This window comes from Coregonus clupeaformis, chromosome 29 (assembly GCF_020615455.1).
Source record: "Coregonus clupeaformis isolate EN_2021a chromosome 29, ASM2061545v1, whole genome shotgun sequence".
Classification (NCBI taxonomy): domain Eukaryota; kingdom Metazoa; phylum Chordata; class Actinopteri; order Salmoniformes; family Salmonidae; genus Coregonus; species Coregonus clupeaformis.
Genome location: NC_059220.1, coordinates 45,269,657 through 45,289,198, shown reverse-complemented (window position 1 = coordinate 45,289,198; position 19,542 = coordinate 45,269,657). Strand labels below are relative to the sequence as shown.

Sequence of the window (19,542 nt, the reverse complement as noted above, 5' to 3'; positions counted from 1 at the left end):
CAATAAAATACACTGGCTATTGTGTTTCAATTGCTATGTTCAGATGAAAGCATTCATATACATTGCTTATTACTAAATTAGTCTGTTTTGGAATTAGTAACTACACAAAAATACTTAATCTTTTTTCTGTCTCTGTAGTTTCATGAGATAACAAGGTCTGTTCTTCACAGTAGCATTGCAGTGCAGCCATCAATCTCATGAGATGCAAAAACTAATACATATGTATTATACTGTATGTGTGGTTCACAAGCTGCTTTCCTGAATGCTTTTATTTGAAACAGAAATGTAAAGGTTTATTCACAGAAAAACACTTATTTAATGCAGATGGAGAGGGGAAAAAACATTTAATACTGCGCGACATTACATGTCTTTGTGGTTGTGGTTATTCTTTGGGGGAAATCTGTCTCTGCATAAGATGAAATAATGTGAATAATTGAAAAGATGTACATGATCTACTCTTGTATGGCATAACATGGCCCTCAATTATGCATCACTCAAAAAATAAGGAAATCAAAACAGTTTCATACAACATACTTTATGACAAGAACTACAAACCATCACAATGTACTAATTTACAATGTACTTCACAGATGAAAGAGCAGCCAATTTCACCTACAAGCACTTTATAGAGACAAACGATACAGTCAAAGGGCAGATCAGCGTGCCGCTAAATACACAACTGTGCAGTTTAACAAAGCTTATCGCCACTATTTCCCTATGAAAATAAATGAATGAAGTGCTTCTGAAAGATTGAAATAAAAGCCACATTCTCTTATCCTACAGCTACATAGATTTCAAAGTGCTGAATTTGAAGTTCATGTTTGGCAAACTTTCAGGGCTGTGCTAGTTGGGGTAGTGACTATTCTACATGATTCCTTCAGAGTCGATTCCTTCACAGTCACATGATGGCAGACTGTATCTCAGACCGCCTCTGCAGATATCTCGGCGGAGACCAACAGGGTGACTTTGGCCACTTTCACAGTGGTGTTTTCACAGCTAGCCGTGGATTTGTAGGCTGTGGCTGTGCCTTTTAAGCTCCTCCTGCTGTGGCAATCGGACTCAGCGCTGTTGTCCAGTGGTTGAGAAGTTCCCCTGCATGTCTGGCAGATGTTATGAAAGGCCCGGCGCAGGTCCTTACTCCTCAGGGCGTAGATGATGGGGTTGACGGTGGAGTTGAGCAGGCAAAGCATGCTGCAGAAGGCAAAGACCGTCTTGATAAAGTTGTTCATCTTCCAGAAGAGGTCGTAGACCATGATGGCCAGCACAGGACCCCAGCAGATGATGAGGACCACCAGGATCAGCACCAAGGTCTTGGCCAGGCGGATATCCATGCGGGCCTGCTCAGGCCGCATTGTCTGCACCTTGGTGCCGTCCGCTGTGTAGACGATGATGCTCTTCTGGGAGCTGCGGCTCATCATGCGCACGGCGTGGTGGTGGGCCTTCCACAGGATGAACATGTAGGCGTAGATGATAAACAGCAGCAGCACACTGGTCATCCCTATCCAGAACATCAGGTACTTCTCGTCGATGAGTGGGAAAATGTCAGAGCACACTGAGTTCAGTTGCTTACAGTTCCAGCCAAGTAGGGGGAGCACCGCGATGACGATGGAGATAGTCCACATCATGCAGAAGGCGATGACAGCCTTGGTCTTGGTGACGATCCGCTTGTAAGCCATGGGTCTGTGGATGGAGATGTAGCGGTCTATGGCCGTGAGAAAGAGACTGCCCACAGAGGCACTGAAAGAGGCGATGACTCCACCAAGCTTAAAGAGAAACACATTAGGGCTGTCCTTCCGGTGTAACACATGGAAGTCCAAGAAACTGTACACAAATATGACACTGCCCAGAAGGTCGGCCACAGCCAGGCTGCCTATGAAGTGGTAGGAGGGCCGACAGCGCAGGGTGTGGGAGTGGAGGATCACACACAGTACCATAAGGTTCTCAAGCACTGTAAAGGTTCCCAGGGTGAGTGCCATGACCGCTACTACCAACTGCTGGCTGGGGGTCAGAATCATGAAGCACTCCATGTCCACAAAGTTCTCCCCGCATTGGATAGAACCCCCACCGTCCAAAAAGGTCCCATTGACAACCAGTTCAGAGAAGTTGGTCTGGTAAACGGAGTTGCCATTAAAGATGAGCTCCTCGTCTCTAGGTACTCCAGGGAAGGAGTTTCTAAGTGGGGCAGAGTGAGCCTTCTGTAAATGGAATCCAGTCTTGGCAAAGCCAGAATCAATGGACGGGTCACTGTAGCTCACATCGTTGGAGCCAAGATATTGCAAACCAGTAGTTATTGTTCGGAAAGTGGTGTCAGCTATTCCATCCAGAGCAGACTTCATGGCTGTTCAGTTGGGAGGTAAATGATGTAACATAAGATGAGTATCTAGAGAAAAAAGTTCAAGACAATTTAGAAATCATCAATACTTTGTATTATTTCGTTAGTTTAATTTTGTTTAATTGTGACGTGGGGGATGGAAAATGTGTATGTATTTAACTGTGGGTAATGTGGGTATGTTGCTGGGTGATATTATTGACATCCCTGCTGTATCAGCCAGCTGACTCTCCAGCAGATGCATCTCAGACAATAGTGAGAGAATGAACAGTTGATGACAAATTAATGAGACCCATATCTAACCTTCTGTGCTGCCCCCAGGATAAAAACATTGCATTAAGTAGCCTAATGTAGGTCAATCTTTCCTTTTAATTAAGGGGCAATAAAGGATTACTTTTCAAAATAATGATTCAATTAATTATGCATCAAGGGAGGTAGTTATATTCTCTCAAGACAAGATTGATTTGTTGAATCAATCTATAGAATTTTACATGGCTATGTTTTGCTCTCATAGATAAGCAGTACATAACCCTGCCATTTGATAATGAATATATCTGTACATTTCGTAAAAAATTACAATAACCTACATAGGCCTATTCGACAAGTTTGTTTTCATTAATAAAAAAGTATAGGCTATTGAGAATAATTGTTATAGCATTTTCATGCAGATGTTTCTAGATAAGCAAACAATTTACTGGTTGTGATATAGGCGATTCAACAATGTGACGATGCCCCTTGTCCCATTCATGAATTAATAAGAAAGACCAGCAATAAGTAAGGTTGTGGAGAGACTGCAGGCAAGTAATTAGACTCGCAAAAGAAGATACACTATCATAAAGTTACAGCAGAATCAATGCAGTAAAACATTTTTGACTATGCATTAATGCAACATTTTATTTTATTAAAACAAAATTAGTTTTTACCTTCACATTCTTTGCACAAATAACTTGCGTCGATCCATAGGCCAGATTTCATTTATTACATGAAGACAAGATAAAGTGTATCCACATATCCAATCTCAGGAATCGTAGCCTATTGATGTCAACAGTTGCTTTATCAAAGTGTATCAAAAGTAGTTTTTAATTCGAATTTTCGTCATGATGAGCCTCGCATCATTGTTTAGTAAAGCCAAGAGACAGCTATGTGTCTGTCTGAGGTATGGGATTATTATTTATAAGAAAGGAGTCGCTTTGTGCGCTTCTGTGTCACGTGCTCCGAGGTGCCACAACGACGCTCGCATCGCATCCGAACATCCACGCTCACTCAATAATGAGACACTCCATCATTTTGAACACCGACCCAATCATTATCGACCAGTGTGGTTAAGGAAAACGAAAGCATGAGTACCATTATTCTAATTCATGTTAAAACACTAACATTTATTATGTAAACCACCTTTTATTACTATTGTTTTTCGATTCTCACTTCAACATTTAAGAAATGATGACCTCCTCCTATCTTGGGTAATATGTGTGTATGATGTGTTCTTGTTCTTGTATGTACGCAACCATCACTGATGGTAGAGTATGCCATTTATTGTGACTGGCAGAAAGGCATGATGTGTTCTATAGCCTGGAAGGAAGGTAACCATTGATGGGTTTTCAAAAATCCAGCCAAGTTTGATATATTTAACCACATGTATCATTATGTGTAGAAAAAAATATAATATCAGGAGCTGCATAGGTGTAAAAATTAGGTGGTGGGTGTGTAGTGGGACAATTGCAGAGAATATGCTATATGTCTCTGGTAAGTGGGTTATTCGAGTCAGCTGTCCATCATGTGAATTCAGTCTGAGGATTACTTTATCTATTCAGGGAAAAACCCATTGAGACCAGGGTCTCATTCACAAGGCTGCCCTGATCCCAGTAACAACAATCAAATACAATATGAAACAAAACAGCGAGCAATACAATGTAAAATAAAAATACAGCACAACACAACATTTGTCCTCAATCAAAAACTTTAAATTACCTGAGCGGCACCAGAATATTTGGCTGACTGATCTAGTCTCGAAAATCCGACCCTAGGCAACAGTGACTAGGGTCTGGTTTAGAGAGCAATAGTAGGCTAATGGCGTCTTTTTGTATGCACAAACTCCGCCATGGCATCGTCGGTCAAAGCCTAAGGGGAAATTCATGTTTTTTGTTGTTGTCGGATTTTATGATAAACGCCCAAAACAAGCAACCTGGTCTCAGAGAAAGACATATAATACTCTACCTCCTCGAAGCCGTATAATAAATTACATAATCCAATTCGTATGCTATTGTAAGACCGGGTAAGGCATATGATACTATAGGTCCTATAATTTCTACGATATTGTACTATTCCGTTCATAATGTAACCAAACATTACATAATATGTCATACTAAATGGAGTGTCATATTTACGAACAGAATAATATAAATTGCCCTGAGACCACGCTGCTGTTGCTTAGGGTTGGGTTTTGAGACACATTTTGAACAGACAAGTCTGTGGAGGTTTGTGAGGGTGACACAAGGTTTGTGAGGCTGGCTATTTTTGCTAGCATTATTTGTGTGGGGTGTGTGCCTTTTTCCACTTTTTGCCCATACAAATAATGAAATAATGTGTGAAGATTGGAGTAGTTCCTCTCTGTGTTGCACAGCTGCAAAATTACTTCCACCATGCACCATGCACCCTGACCCCAAACACCCCCCTCCACTAAATAAAAACAACTTTTAGGGATAATAACATGCTATTTTGGGATGCAGCATTTTGGAAAAGGTTCGGACACTTTTCATTGTGTATGTGACCTCTACAACATAGCAAAGATGGAATTCAGCACTTACTCTTGGACTGTCACAGAAATTGTGTCCAAAAGCAACACTGTATTCCAAATGCCAATGATAATGTTTTCATTACACTTTATCAGGCCCATTAAGTCTTATCTGTTCCATGTCTCTGTATTTGTAAGACTGTAAAAGGTCAGGTGTTATTAATGTAGGACTGCATTAATTTGTTTCTGCTTGTCTTTTCTGCCTCACATATGTAGCCTATGAGACATGGACAGAGTAACATTGCGTTGATAAAAAGTGCTGTCTCTCACTTCATATGAAACAAAACATTACAGTCTTTCCATCCAGCTCTATTACGGTCATACGTTTGAAGTGTCATTAACAAGGAAAAGCACCATAATGCAAAGGGACTTCCAGAGGCGGACTGGGACAAAAATTCAGGCCACGCGCCAGGGGTGAAAATAGATGTAATTTCTTACAGGAATGGGGCACCCAAGCAGGCGCGCAAACTTTTTTATAACCTAGGTGTAATCAAACAATTACATATAGAATCCTAAAAAATTTAATATGGTCTGTGTGGGACAAGTAGCCTATTACCTTTTTAATGTGGTATAACACAACCAGTCATCATGTTTTCATCTGATTGTCAAACAATCACTTCAAAAGGCGCTCCTGTAGGCTACCCGTGCACGTTCGTCCACTCAAAATAATTCCAGCATTCAAACAGTGCACTGTTCATCCGCAATTTGATGAATGGAAAGACACAACCATTACAAAACAACTAAACATGTATTGTAATGACATTCACCAAATGTACACTTGCAGCCTGAATTGATGCGTCCATAGCTGTCTGCCTGCGTCTCGGTCTCGACCACTCATCTCTGCTTGGAAAAATGTAAGTGTTCTCGTTGAACCACAATTCAATTTGGAGCATATACCATTTTTCATTTGGCGATATGCGGTAATGTTATTTTTTACAAATTAATACAAAATGAAAAGCTAAAATGTCTTGGATCAGTAAATAATCAACCTCTTTGTTATTGCAAGCCTAAATAAGTTCAGGAGTAAACATTTGCTTAATAAGTTGCATGGACTCACTCTGTTGCATGGACTCACTCTGCGTGCAATAATAGTGTTTAAAATGATTTTTGAATGACTACCTCATCTCTGTACCCCACACATACAATTATCTGTAAGGTCCCACAGCCGAACAGTGAATTTCAGACAGATTCAACCACAAAGACCAGGGAGGTTTTCCAATGCCTTGCAAAGCAGGGCACCTATTGGTAGATGGGTAAACTTTTTTAAAAAGCAGACATTTAATATCCCTTTGACCATGGTGAAGCTATTAATTACACTTTGGATGGTATATCAATACATCCAGTCACTACAAAGATACAGGCGTCCTTCCTAAGTCAGTTGCCAGAGAGGAAGGAAACCATTCAGGAATTTCACCATGAGGTCAATGGTGACTTTAAAACAGTTACTGAGTTTAATGGCTGTGATGGGAGAAAACTGAGGATGGATCAACAACATTGTAGTTACTCCACAATGCTAACCTAATTGACAGAGTGAAAAGAAGGAAGCTTGTACAGAATACAAATATTCCAAAACATGCATCCTGTTTGCAAAAAGGCACTAAAGTTATACTGCAAAAAATGTGGCAAAGCAATTAACTTTTTGTCCTGAATACAAAGTGTTATGTTTGGGGCACATCCAATACAACACATCACTGATTACCACTCTCCATATTTTCAAGCATAGTGGTGGCTGAATCATGTTATGGGTATGCTTGTCATCGGCAAGGACTAGGGAGTAATTTTTAGGATAAAAAGAAACGGAATGGAGCTAAGCACAGGCAAAATCCTAGAGGAAAACCAGACACTGGGAGATTAATTCACCTTTCAGCAGGACAATAGCCTAAAACACAAGGCCAAATCTACACTGGAGTTGCTTACCAAGAAGACAGTGAATGTTCCTGAGTGGCCGAGTTACAGTTTTGACTTAAATCTACTTTGACTTAAATCTATGGCAAGACCTGAAAAGGGTTGTCTAGCAATGATCAACAACCAATTTGACAGAGCTTGAAGAATTTTGAATAGGAATAATTGGTAAATGTTGCACAATCCAGGTGTGGAAAGCTCTTAATTACCCAGAAAGACTCACAGCTTTAATCGCTGCCAAAGGTGCTTCTACAAAGTGTTGACTCAGGGGTGTGAATACTTATGTAAATTAGATATTTCTGAATTTATTTTTCATTATATTAGCAAACATTTCTAAAAACATGTTTTCACTTTGTCATTATGTGGTATTTTGTGTAGATGGATGAAAAACAAAAATCCTTTTGAATTCAGGCTGTAACACAACAGAATGTGGAATATGTCAAGGGGTATGAATACTTTCTGAAGGCACTGTAATTGTCCTCATAGTCCAAATATGGATGCCTAAGGACTTTTTCAGTTCGTAAACAGACTCAATGGAGCTTGTAATAGTCCTCAAGGTTGCCTTTGACACCCATTCTGTGTATTTCATTAGCTATCATATTTGTGTCTGGCTCATATTATTTTTACGGCAATTGGAAACAGGCAGTGCAAACAAAAGATGATTGATGATTATTGCCATAAAAATGGTTGTCTTCAGCTAGTAGGTTAATGGTTCCAGTTGCAGGCTGTTTGTGGGAGGCTAAGGGACAAGGGGAGGAAAATGGGACCTATCTCTACATATACTTTATGTTATGGTGATAATGTCGCCAGGGGACTTTGGGCTTCTATGCACAATATAAAAAGCCCACAGCAGAAAATGTATAATTCATTTTGTGGTCGCACATTACAATTAATCTCTCTGTGCACACCAAACCGACATGATCTCCCTGGGCTAAGAGGTGATAGAGACAGGTACAGTTTGTGAATGGGGGATGTGTGGTCCTAAGCAGGGTCCACATTGTGAGTTATTTTTCACCGGAGGATTTTCATCTTTCCCAGTAATTTTGGCTAAATGTAAGCAAATGGGCATTTTTCCTATTTTGTTGCCTAACAACCTGGAATTAAAATTGATTTTTTGGGGGGTTTGTATCATTTGATTTACCCAACATGCCTACCACCTTGAAGATTCGTTTTTTTGTGAAACAAACAAGAAATAAGACAAAAAAAACAGAAAACTTGAGCGTGCATAACTATTCACCCCCCCCCCCAAAGTCAATACTTTGTAGAGCCACCTTTTGCAGCAATTACAGCTGCAAGTCTCTTGGGGTATGTCTCTATAAGCTTGGCACATCTAGCCACTGGGATTTTTGCACATTCTTCAAGGCAAAACTGCACCGCAGTGGTGTACAGCAATCTTTAAGTCATACCACAGATTCTCAATTGGATTGAAACCCACCACGTGCTTCACTGTGGGGATGGTGTTCTCGGGGTGATGAGAGGTGTTGGGTTTGCGCCCGACATAGCGTTTTCCTTGATGGCCAAAAAGCTCAATTTTAGTCTAATCTGACCAGAGTACCTTCTTCCATATCTTTGGGGAGTCTCCCACATGGCTTTTGGCGAACACCAAACGTGTTTGCTTATTTCTGGCCACTCTTGCGTAAAGCCCAGTGTATGGCTTAAAGTGGTCCTATGGACATATACTCCAATCTCCGCTGTGGAGCTTTGCAGCTCCTTCAGGGTTATCTTTGGTCTCTTTGTTGCCTCTCTGATTAATGCCCTCCTTGCCTTGTCCGTATAGGTTTGTTGTGTGTAACCTTAAGACTTCACGTATCGTTTGTTTGTGACATGCCTGGTCAATGAGTTTTGGTGGGCGGCCCTCTCTTGGCAGGTTTGTTGTGGTGCCATATTCTTTCAATCTTTTAAATAATGGATTTAATGGTGCTCCGTGGGATGTTCAAAGTTTCTGATATTTTCTTATAACCCAACACTGATCTGTACTTCTCCACAACTTTGTCCCTGACCTGTTTGGAGAGCTCCTTGGTCTTCATGGTGCCGCTTGCTTGTTGGTGCCCCTAGCTTAGTGGTGTTGCAGACTCTGGGGCCTTTCAGAACAGGTGTATATATACTGAGATCATGCGACAGATCATGTGACACTTAGATTGCACACAGGTGGACTTTATTTTTACTAATTATGTGACTTCTGAAGGTAATTGGTTGCACCAGATCTTATTTAGAGGCTTCATAGCAAAGGAGGTGAATACAATGCACGCACCACTTTTCCGTTATTTATTTTTTTGAATATTTTGAAACAAGTGATTTTTTTCATTTCACTTCACCAATTTTGACTATTTTGTGTATGTCCATTACATGAAATCCAAATAAAAATCAATTTAAATTACAGGTTGTTATGCAACAAAATAGGAAGAACGTCAAGGGGGCTTAATACTTTTGCAAGGCACTGTAAACGTCACAAGTTGGGGGTATACTTATCATTTGGGGAAAAAACATACCAGCAGTGTGTCTTGAATAGCATAATTCTGCCCTGTAAAAGCAGGTCTTGAAAACACTTTGGTCATGTGACAATATCACAATATAATACATGTTTTCAAGACCTACTTTCTATTTTTAAAAGACCGACATCCAATAAATTTTCTTCCTTCCTGGAAAGTGCCCTATGCGGCGACATTTGCCTCCCTTGCCTTTGCAACTATCAATAACACAATGACAAATAGTTACACATCATACATGTTTCTGTTTATAATGAACTGTTGATCATTGATAAAACAAAATGCAAGTCCTTTATACTGCAAAACGTTATGTTTATGTTAAGCAAATTGTCTTGTCCCAGTAGTGATGTGACATGTTTTGGGGATTTAGAGATGTCTATTATTTTGAATGCCAGAAAGTGAACAAAAGCATTTAATGTATTTTATAAATCAATAAAAACAAAGGCCATTTATACAGTGCCTATAGAAAGTCTACACCCCCTTGAACATTTTTTCACGTTTTGTTGTGTTAGTGCATCAGAATTTCATGCATTTAAAAAATGATCCCCCCCCCCCCCCCTCATCTACGCACCATACTCCACACTTTTAAGTATATATTAAAAATACAAAACTTAAATATAATAATTGGATAAGTCTCCATCCCCCTGAGTTAATACTTGGTGAAAGTACCAATGGCAGCAATTATAGCTGTCAGTCATTTTGGATAGGTCTATACCAACTTTGCACACCTAGATTTGGCAATATTTGACCATTCTTCTTTAAATAATTGTCCAAGCTCTGTCAAGTTCCTTGGGGAGTGTTGATGGACAGCAATCTTCAAGTCATGCCACAAATCTTCAATTGGATTTAGGTCGGGGCTCTGACTGGGCCACTCAAGGACATTTACCTTTTTATTCCTTAGCCACTCCACTGTAGCTTTGGCTGTGTGCTTCGGGTCGTAGTCATGCTGAAAGGTGAACTTCAGTGCCAGTTTCAGTTTTCTTACAGAGAGCCGCAGGTTTTCCTCAAGGTCTTTACATTGTTCATTTTGGGTGATGTGCCGTGTTGGGTTTGCGCCAAACGTAACGCTTTACATTAAGGCCAAAAAAATAAACGTTTGCATCATCAGTCCACAAAACTTTTTGCCACTTAGCTACAGAATCTCCTGAATGTTTTTTTTTGCATACTTCAAATGGGATTCAAGGTGGGCTTTCTTGAGTAATGGCTGCTTGGGACACTGTTGTTACATGCACACTTTGACCAGTCTTGGCCAAAAAAGAGCCTGTAAATCTTTCAAAGTTTCCATTGGACTCTTGGTAGCCTCTCTGATCCGTCTCCAACTTGCTCTGTCATCCAGTTTGGAGGGATAGCCTGATCTAGGCATGGTCTTGGTGGTGCCATACACCTTCCACTTCTTAATAATAGTCTTGACCGTGCTCCATGGGATATTCTAGGCTTTTGAAATATTTTTTTATACTCATCCCCTGATCTGTGCCTTTTCACAACTTTGTCCCAGAGTTCTTTTGAAAGCTCCTTGGTACTCATGGTTGACTGTTTGCTTTGCAATTAATTGCCCAGCAGAGGGAACCTACAGGAACTGCTAAATGTATCCTGAAATAATGTGAATCACTACAATTTAACACAGGTGGAGGCCAATTAACTTGGTGTGTGATTTTGAAAGTGTTTGGTTACGCCTGAGCCAATTTAGGATCGCTATTACAAGGGGGTGGACACTTATCCAAGCAAGCTATTTCAGTTTTATTTATTTTTAGATTTTCTAAAAACAATCCAGAATATTATTTTCACTTAGAAGTTGTGGGGTAGGATGTGTAGATCAATAAATAAATACAAACTATTTTAATGTATTTTAATTCCAGGCTATAAGGCAACAAACAGTGATATTTTTGAAAGGTGGTGAAAATCACTCATTACTAAAATATACAAGGACATTGAGCATTTTCTCCTGTGGCAAACTTTTATCGGGGGAGGGGTGTACAGTGTATTCGGAAAGTATTCAGACCCCTTGACTTTTTCCACATTTTGTTACGTTACAGCCTTATTCTAAAATGGATTAAAAAAGAAATGTTCCTCATCAATCTACAAACAATACCCCATAATGATGAAGGAAAAACAGGTTTTTAGAAATGTAAAATTTCCCTGTCTTAGGTCAGTTAGGATCACCACTTTATTTTAAGAATGTGAAATGTCAGAATAATAGTAGAGAAAATGATTTATTTCCGCTTTTATTTCTTTCATCACATTCCCAGTGGGTCAGAAGTTTACACACACTCAATTAATATTTGGTAGCATTGCCTTTAAATTGTTTAACTTGGGTCAAACGTTTCGGGTAGCCTTCCACAAGCTTCCCACAATAAGTTGGGTGAATTTGAGTCAGGTTTGTAGTCCTCCTTGCTCGCACACGCTTTTTCAGTTCTGCCCACAAATGTTCCATAGGATTGAGGTCAAGGCTTTGTGATGGCCACTCCAATACCTTGACTTTGTTGTCCTTAAGCCATTTTGCCACAACTTTGGAAGTATGCTTGTGGTCATTGTCCATTTGGAAGACCCATTTTTGACCAAGCTTTAACTTCCTGACTGATTACTTGAGATGTTGCTTCAATATATCCACATAATTTTCCTTCCTCACAATGCGATCTATTTTGTGAAGTGCACCAGTCCCTCCTGCAGCAAAGCACCCCCACAGCATGATGCTGCCACCCATTACATTTACGTCATTTAGCAGACACTCTTATCCAGAGCGACTTACAAATTGGTGCATTCACCTTATGGTAGCCAGTGGGACAACCACTTTACAATTTATTTATTTTTTCTAATTTTCTAATTTTTATTTTTTTTGTTTCTAGAGTATATTTTTTAATTTTCATTAGTTTTATATACAGTGGGAGAACAAGTATTTTGCAGGTTTTCCTACTTACAAAGCATGTAGAGGTCTGTAATTTTTATCATTGGTACACTTCAACTGTGACAGACGGAATCTAAAACAAATATCCAGAAAATCACATTGTATGATTTTTAAGTAATTACTTTGCATTTTATTGCATGACATAAGTATTTGATACATCAGAAAAGCAGAACTTAATATTTGGTACAGAAACCTTTGTTTGCAATTACAGAGATCATACGTTTCCTGTAGGTCTTGACCAGGTTTGCACACACTGCAGCAGGGATTTTGGCCCACTCCTCCATACAGACCTTCTCCAGATCCTTCAGGTTTCGGGGCTGTCGCTGGGCAATACAGACTTTCAGCTCCCTCCAAAGATTTTCTATTGGGTTCAGGTCTGGAGACTGGCTAGGCCACTCCAGGACCTTGAGATGCTTCTTACGGAGCCACTCCTTAGTTGCCCTGGCTGTGTGTTTCGGGTCGTTGTCATGCTGGAAGACCCAGCCACGACCCATCTTCAATGCTCTTACTGAGGGAAGTAGGTTGTTGGCCAAGATCTCGCAATACATGGCCCCATCCATCCTCCCCTCAATACGGTGCAGTCGTCCTGTCCCCTTTGCAGAAAAGCATCCCCAAAGAATGATGTTTCCACCTCCATGCTTCACGGTTGGGATGGTGTTCTTGGGGTTGTACTCATCCTTCTTCTTCCTCCAAACACGGCGAGTGGAGTTTAGACCAAAAAGCTCTAAAAAGTGAAAGGGTCTGAATACTTTCCAAATGCACTGTATATTAAGGAAAAGTATTAGTCAATCACACCCTTTTAGTATGTCATACATTTGAGGATTCCATTGATCATTTGGTGTGTCTAAATCCAAAGCGTCATTTGGTGTTACTGAATTTACATTAGGGGAAATAACATTGCATGAGCAAAAGTATTAGTCATATAACTTTTGTAAATAATTTTTTTAGGGTTGATGACCTTAGATTTGCGCATTTGTGGCCTTCATTAATGAAAATCCTAATTTACCTAAAATGTCTAATTGGTGTAACCATCATTGGCGTTACTACTCCTACTGGTTGCACAATGTTATCATAATGGTAAAAATTATTTATAGTCATAAAGCTACCATATTAGTTGATTTACAATGGGATGATGTACCCAAACACACAAACGAAAATCTAGACAAGTTAAGTAAATTTTTTCCAAAATGCCATGCCCAAATGCCATCATAATTCAAGAACAACCCTAGTACAATGTGAGTGAAGACCTTTCATCTCATCACTTTTCATCTCAAAACCACAATGTGTGATCTCATTTTGTGAGAGGAATTTTCATCTCAAGTGCTTCCTACAGTTTCAGTCGGCATGTGACTTACATAATGATCAATACATTCACTGACATCAATTTATAAAACAGTATTGTTTGATCCTACTTGATATGGGAATACAAAGGAGAGTTGAGGGTATAAGAACATATGTTCCTTGATGTTACTCCTTCATGTGAGCCTTTATCAAAAAGCCATGAATACAACCAAGTGAGAGCAGGCTAAGACTTTCAGAAAAAGAAGACAAGATGTGCAGGATTTCCCAAAATCAAAGCCATGAGCCTAGTGCTGAGACTTTACATACGCTCTTATCCAGTGCGACTTACAGGAGCAATTAGGGTTGAATGCTTTGACTTTTCACCTAATCGGCTCGGGGATTCAAACCAGCACCCTTTCGGTTACTGGCCTAACATTCTTAACCGCTAGGCTATCTGCCGCCACATGAGGTGCCATGTGGCACGATGCTGTCACAGAGATGCATGGTGGGACTGAACCACCTGCTGAGCTCTTTAATCTGGGCACCTCTCCAGCTATGGCACACCGTATAATGAGACCTGATACAATAAATCACACAGAGGAAGAGAGAAACAGAGATCTGACTAGATAAGCAGGACAGGCATGTCCCTGCAAACCACCATTACAAACGCCTGAATATAGACACCTGAACACTTCTCATTCTATATTAACTTTCCTTTCATCACTGGAGTAATACCATTCCTTGAGTTCATTAATGGTGATGTTGGCTGGCACTTTACCTTGCTACAGAGGCATCAACAGGTCCTGGGTGGTCCTCTGTAGCTCAGCTGGTAGAGCACGGCGCTTGTAACGCCAAGGTAGTGTGTTCGATCCCTGGGACCACCCATACACAAAAAAAAAAAAATTATGCACGCATGACTGTAAGTCGCTTTGGATAAAAGCGTCTGCTAAATGGCATATTATTATTATTATTATTATCAGGACCTTTTTCTGTCAAATTGATTCTGTCTTCTTGAAACCACTTGATTATGTTGTTTAAATGAGTCAGGAACCTTGATGACATGGCATTTTGTGCCAGGCTTCAATATTTTTATCAAACACGCATCAAAAGGCTGGTGAATGAGACCACTTCCTTTCTCATTAATGTAAGTTCTCCATGATTCAATGCTGATGTTGTTATTAACATCCATGTTGCTGAAATTATTGGGAGAGAAGAGAGAGCAAATAAAAACATGCAGTAGGCTAACAAAAAGAGCAATAGCCTATTTTCACATTGACTTTTTAAGTGGTATGTTAACAGAGCAAAGAAATTGTTGTCTCGTAAGAACTGTGATAAAAGTCATTTTATAAACTGGGTGGTTTGAGCTATGAATGCTGATTGGCTGACAGCCGTGGTATATCAGACCATATACCATGTTGGTAACCAGTTTATAATAGCAATAAGGCACCTTGGGGGTTTGTGGTACATTGCCAATATACCACGGCTAAGGGCTGTTGCGTCGTGCCTAAGAACAGCCCTTAGCCGTGGTATATTCACCATATACCACACCCCCTCGGGCCTTAATGTTTAAGTAATCTCTGACAAAAAGAATGCATGGCAAGTTGTTGCCTGGAACATGGAACATTGAAACGTGTCACAATTGTGATGCATTGTGATGATCCTACAGTGATGCCAGAGCTTGTTGGTATGGAAGCTGACACAACAAAGTTATGTCAAATAAAGGTCAAATAAAGTTCACCAGTCGAATCCGGCTGCTCTAGCCAAGGGGCCAGGGTTCCGGTCTAGAAGCACTGTTTCGACTGTTCCTAAAATCTTGCTTTGGTACTGCAGTTTAACTGCCCGGCCCAGAAAGACAATTTCCATAGATGGTCACATAGAGAAGTCAGATTTTATAATTCACAATAAAACACTGTAGTCATCACCTTTTAAATCTTTTTTTATTAAAGATATTGGCTGTGTTCAAGAGGATCAAAACCGCAATGTATCATGGGTAAATTGTCACTGGCTGGCTGATCAACAAATAATAATGAGTCGTTATTTATGATGCAAGGTAATTTGTAGCTCAGTCAGTCGGCAGTCGTTTTGATGCTCTCGAACACGGCCATTAACATTTTATATTCATCCAATGTCTGTCATGTTTTTGGATGACGTGATGACGTCGTTGCTGCTCCCGCTGCTCTCTGTGCATTTGATGTTAGTCCGTGTAAACCGAATGCAAGCCGGATATAGACGGTCCATGAATCGGCGTATACAAACGTGAGTAGATTACCTTGATAACAAGGGTCAGACATCTTGGTTCTTTATACCTCAGTGGCTCAAGCTGGTGGCTGTCCTTGATTCGTATCCAAAGTAAAAAAATAGCCTAGCCTACAGATTGTGGTCAAAATGTTGTCCAAAAAATTATTTTAATTACACTTTTTGGTGTGTATTTTCTTTACTGAAGTTCTTCTCAGAATTTTTATATTAAATGAAAGAGAAAATCAAATTTACATTTTTTTCCTCTGAGAAATGAAACATAAAAGTGACCATATTATGTGTTCTAATAATTCCACATCTTAAATGATCCAAATCATGCATGCACAATCTTTCTATTAGACCTGGGTTCAGCTTTTAAGAATGAGAGGCAGCTTTATTACCATAAGTGAGTGAGAGACGCATAGGGAGTTGCCCCAGACTGGGGCCAGAGCTCATAGCTAATAACCCCAGAGATTAGGCTCTGATGGCAGGGAGTGTGATGAACTGAGAGAGCCTCCCTGAGATCCTGTTGGGGTTGCTATATCCTTATCCAGCAGAACAGGCATGTCCTGGGTCCAAAAGTATTGGGATAGTGACATGTTTTTTGTTGTCTTGGCTCTGTACTCCAGCATTTTGGATTTGAGATGATGAGGGTATTTGATGAGGGTATTTTCATCTATAACAGGTGAACCATTTAGAAATTACAGCACTTTTTGTACATAGTCCCCCCATTTTACGGGACAAAAAGTATTGCGACAAATTCACTTATATGTGTATTGAAGTAGTAAAAATGTATGTATTTGGTCCCATATTTATAGCACGCAATGACTACAAGCTTGTGATTATTTTATGCCTAATAGAAATTAATGGTAAATAATGTATTGTGTCATTTTGGAGTCACTTTTATTGTAAATAAGAATATAATATGTTTCTAAACACTTCTACATTAATGTGGATGCTACCATGAATATGGATAATCCTGAATGAATCATGAATAATGATGAGTGAGAAAGTTACAGACGCATGAATGTCATACCCCAAAGACATGCTAACCTCTCACTCTTACAATAACAGGGGAGGTTAGACTTTTTTGGGGGGGATGATATTTGTGCGTCCAAAGTACTAGAGTACAGAGCCAAAACAACAACAAAAATTGTCACTGTCCCAATACTTTTGGAACTCACTGTATGACCCTGAGTGGGCCACAAATCAGGGTTAGGCCCCCCGCTGCCTGTGTCAGACAGTGACAGACAGTGTGAAAGCCAGCTGTGGGGTGAAATTGCTGACCTGCTTAATGGAGCTGCATGATAACACATATATGCCGAAAATCTCCACAATCCATTTTAGCAGTGTCCATTCCTTGAATCAACCACGTTGATGTGTTTCTTTCTACAGAGAAACTCCATATCTCTCTATCTGGGACACTCTTCTGTCCTACACTGTGCAGACACCAATGATTTTCACCATGACTACTCTTGCTCAGTTCAGCTCATCAACACCCTATCTTTAAGTCCCTAATGTACTGGAAGTGTGTCACAGGCTACAGGCAAATATCAGATGACTAAGGAGATATAGGAATGTAAACAGTAGCAGATGTCTGTGTAGCTTAGAGGAGAGAGTGCTCCTGACAGGACCTGAGTTCAGAGAGGAGAGAAAGTGTTGTGGATAGAATGTTCTGGAGTTTTGTTAGAATCCCCTCCAGAGAGAAAGCACTCTGACCATACAGGGCAGTGAGGAGAGAAATGGACTGTAAACTTGTGTCTCTCTAATTTCAGGTTGGAGGGGAGAGGCACATCATATGAAATACCTACACTACCGGGCAAAAGTTTTAGAACACCTACTCATTCAAGGGTTTTTCTTAATTTTTACTATTTTCTACATTGTAGAATAATAGTGAAGACATAAACTATGAAATAACACACATGGAATCATGTAGTAACCAAAAAAGTGTTAAACAAATCTAAATATATTTGAGATTTTAGATTCTTCAAATTGCCATCCTTTGCCTTGATGACAGCTTTGCACACTCTTGGCATTCTCTCAACCAGCTTCACCTGGAATGCTTTTCCAACAGTCTTGAAGGAGTTCCCACATACAGTGAGGGAAAAAAGTATTTGATCCCCTGCTGATTTTGTACGTTTGCCCACTGACAAAGACATGATCAGTCTATAATTTTAATGGTAGGTTTATTTGAACAGTGAGAGAGAGAATAACAACAAAAAAATCCAGAAAAACGCATGTCAAAAATGTTATACATTCATTTGCATTTTAATGAGGGAAATAAGTATTTGACCCCTCTGCAAAACATGACTTAGTACTTGGTGGCAAAACCCTTGTTGGCAATCACAGAGGTCAGACGTTTCTTGTAGTTGGCCACCAGGTTTGCACACATCTCAGGAGGGATTTTGTCCCACTTCTCTTTGCAGATCTTCTCCAAGTCATTAAGGTTTCGAGGCTGACGTTTGGCAACTCGAACCTTCAGCTCCCTCCACAGATTTTCTATGGGATTAAGGTCTGGAGACTGGCATAATGTTTCCACCTCCATGTTTGACGGTGGGGATGGTGTTCTTGGAGTCATAGGCAGCATTCCTCCTCCTCCAAACATGGCGAGTTGAGTTGATGCCAAAGAGCTCGATTTTGGTCTCATCTGACCATAACACTTTCACCCAGTTCTCCTCTGAATCATTCAGATGTTCATTGGCAAACTTCAGACAGGCCTGTATATGTGCTTTCTTGAGCAGGGGGACCTTGCGGGCGCTGCAGGATTTCAGTCCTTCACGGCGTAATGTGTTACCAATTGTTTTCTTGGTGACTATGGTCCCAGCTGCCTTGAGATCATTGACAAGATCCTCCCGTGTTGTTCTGGGCTGATTCCTCACCGTTCTCATGATCGTTGCAACTCCACGAGGTGAGATCTTGCATGGAGCCCCAGGCCGAGGGAGATTGACAGTTATTTTGTGTTTCTTCCATTTGCGAATAATCGCACCAACTGTTTTCACCTTCTCACCAAGCTGCTTGATGATGGTCTTGTAGCCCATTCCAGCCTTGTGTAGGTCTACAATCTTGTCCCTGACATCCTTGGAGAGCTCTTTGGTCTTGGCCATGGTGGAGAGTTTGGAATCTGATTGATTGATTGCTTCTGTGGACAGGTGTCTTTTATAGAGGTAACAAGCTGAGATTAGGAGCACTCCCTTTAAGAGTGTGCTCCTAATCTCAGCTCGTTACCTGTATAAATGACACCTGGGAGCCAGAAATCTTTCTGATTGAGAGGGGATCAAATACTTTTTTCCCTCACTGTAGTTTTTGACTGTCTTTATTCCCAATTATGAATGTGTTATTTAATATGTTTCTATGGGCTATAGTAGTAAAGGTCAAATGTAATATTTTATCAAATACTTTAAAATATTTTTGGATAACTGAAGGGGTCCTGAAATTCTAAATCAAATAGCTAAATTATCCATGGTATGACCATCTTAAAACAATTTCATATGTTAACTTAGTAGAACGCCCAGCTCTGACTACTATCTATGTTCCCAATCAAACAACATCTAGACAAATACAATTATCAATCCCCATTTGAAATCAAATTTAGGGAGATTATGAGGAGGACTAA

The 19,542-nt window shown here is 40.1% G+C and overlaps 1 protein-coding gene across 3 annotated transcripts; it reads right to left on the bottom strand.

The window, feature by feature from the left end:
* Positions 1 to 331: 331 nt before the first annotated feature.
* LOC121544416 (cannabinoid receptor type 1A-like) lies at positions 332 to 4,362 on the bottom strand. 3 transcript variants are annotated; one of them, XM_041854354.2, is made up of 2 exons: positions 4,301 to 4,362; positions 332 to 2,380 (listed from the first exon to the last, which is right to left on the bottom strand). In XM_041854354.2, the coding sequence occupies exon 2, from the start codon at positions 2,334 to 2,336 to the stop codon at positions 921 to 923; it is 1,416 nt and encodes a 471-aa protein (XP_041710288.2). In that variant the 5' UTR covers positions 2,337 to 2,380; positions 4,301 to 4,362; the 3' UTR covers positions 332 to 920. The 3 variants fall into 3 exon arrangements, with proteins under 3 accessions (XP_041710288.2, XP_041710287.2, XP_041710286.2); XM_041854353.2 differs by lacking the exon at positions 4,301 to 4,362 and adding an exon at positions 3,253 to 3,477; XM_041854352.2 differs by lacking the exon at positions 4,301 to 4,362 and adding an exon at positions 3,253 to 3,477 and having other exon boundaries at positions 332 to 2,338.
* Positions 4,363 to 19,542: the final 15,180 nt, after the last annotated feature.

Coding starts and splice junctions, on each gene's coding strand:
- LOC121544416 (XM_041854352.2), bottom strand. CDS start 3,304: ATGAAATCTGGCCTATGGATCGACGCAAGTTATTTGTGCAAAGAATGT. Junction 2,339..3,252: donor TTTGTGCAAAGAATGTGAAG/GTAAAAACTAAT, acceptor CCAACTGAACAG/CCATGAAGTCTGCTCTGGAT.